The following is a 973-nucleotide window of genomic DNA, read 5'->3' as shown; positions in this document are numbered from 1 at the left end:
AATCAAAACAGGAGAATATTGGCTGGGCCTGGTGTCTCATACCTGTAATTTTAGCACTCTGGGGGCCAAGGCAGGTGGATTGCCTGAGCTCAGCAGTTCAAGACCAGCCTGAGCAAGAGCAGGACCCTGCCTCTGAAAATAGCTAGGCATTGTGGCGGGCATCTGTAGTCCCAGCAAGAGGCTGAGGCAAGAGGAACCTTTGAGCCCAGGAGTTTAAGGTTGCTGTAAGCTATGATGCCACCAAGGGCAACCAAGTGAGACTGTCTCAAAAAAAAAAAAAAAAAAAAAACCCAGGAGAATATCACCCTGCCAATAGTAGCTCAAAAGGTGAAAGCATTTCCTTAGGTTCCCCTGAGGATATACCTTCTAGAAGAGTAACCAGGACAATTGCAGCTTGTTCACATGGGAAAGGGAGCAAGATAAATGATGCTTTGTTTTAAGGGAAGACATTTATAGTGATCTAAGCATCTGGTAATTTGATATTTCCATATATAATTTATCAAGAATATAAGTTGCATTCATTCATTCAAACAAATGTTTATTGTATACATACTCTGTGCCAGCTACTATCTAGGCACTGAGGATACAGTAATAAACAAGAGATTAGATATCTCTGGTCTGAGGAGCCTACGTTTTTTTTTCTGTTGCCCTCAGTAGAGTGCTATGGCATCACAGCTCATAGCAACCTCCACCTCTTGGGCTTAGTCGATTCTCTTGCCTCAGCCTCCCATGTAGCTGGGACTACAGGCACCCGCCACAACACCTGGCTATTTTTTTATTGCACTTTGGCCGGGGCCAGGTTCAAACCTGCCACCCTAAGTATATGGGGCTGGTACCCTACTTACTGAGAGCCACAGGCACCGCCCTGAGGAGCCTGCCTTTTATGGAAAGGGAATATTATGAAATGAGCAACTGGAAGTCAAAAGATGACAAATATGATGGAGCAATATCCACCAGGGGAATAGAAAGTGCA

General features: G+C 44.7%; 1 protein-coding gene across 1 annotated transcript in view; it reads left to right on the top strand.

Moving 5' to 3' along the window:
• Positions 1–973, top strand: part of LOC100948707 (kinetochore protein NDC80 homolog) — a gene marked incomplete at its 3' end in the record, with an annotated part of 27,755 nt that overhangs the window by 20,704 nt on the left and 6,078 nt on the right. Inside the window, exon 7 of the mRNA XM_012814014.2 lies at positions 12–31. Coding sequence (XP_012669468.1) covers positions 12–31 — 20 coding nt within the window. The remainder of the gene's footprint in view (positions 1–11; positions 32–973) is intronic.

The sequence above is a fragment of the Otolemur garnettii genome, unplaced genomic scaffold (genome assembly GCF_000181295.1).
Source record: "Otolemur garnettii isolate 467f Iridium unplaced genomic scaffold, OtoGar3 scaffold00511, whole genome shotgun sequence".
Lineage (NCBI taxonomy): Eukaryota > Metazoa > Chordata > Mammalia > Primates > Galagidae > Otolemur > Otolemur garnettii.
Note: the sequence above shows the minus strand (reverse complement) of the source record. Positions and strands in the feature narration are given on the sequence as shown.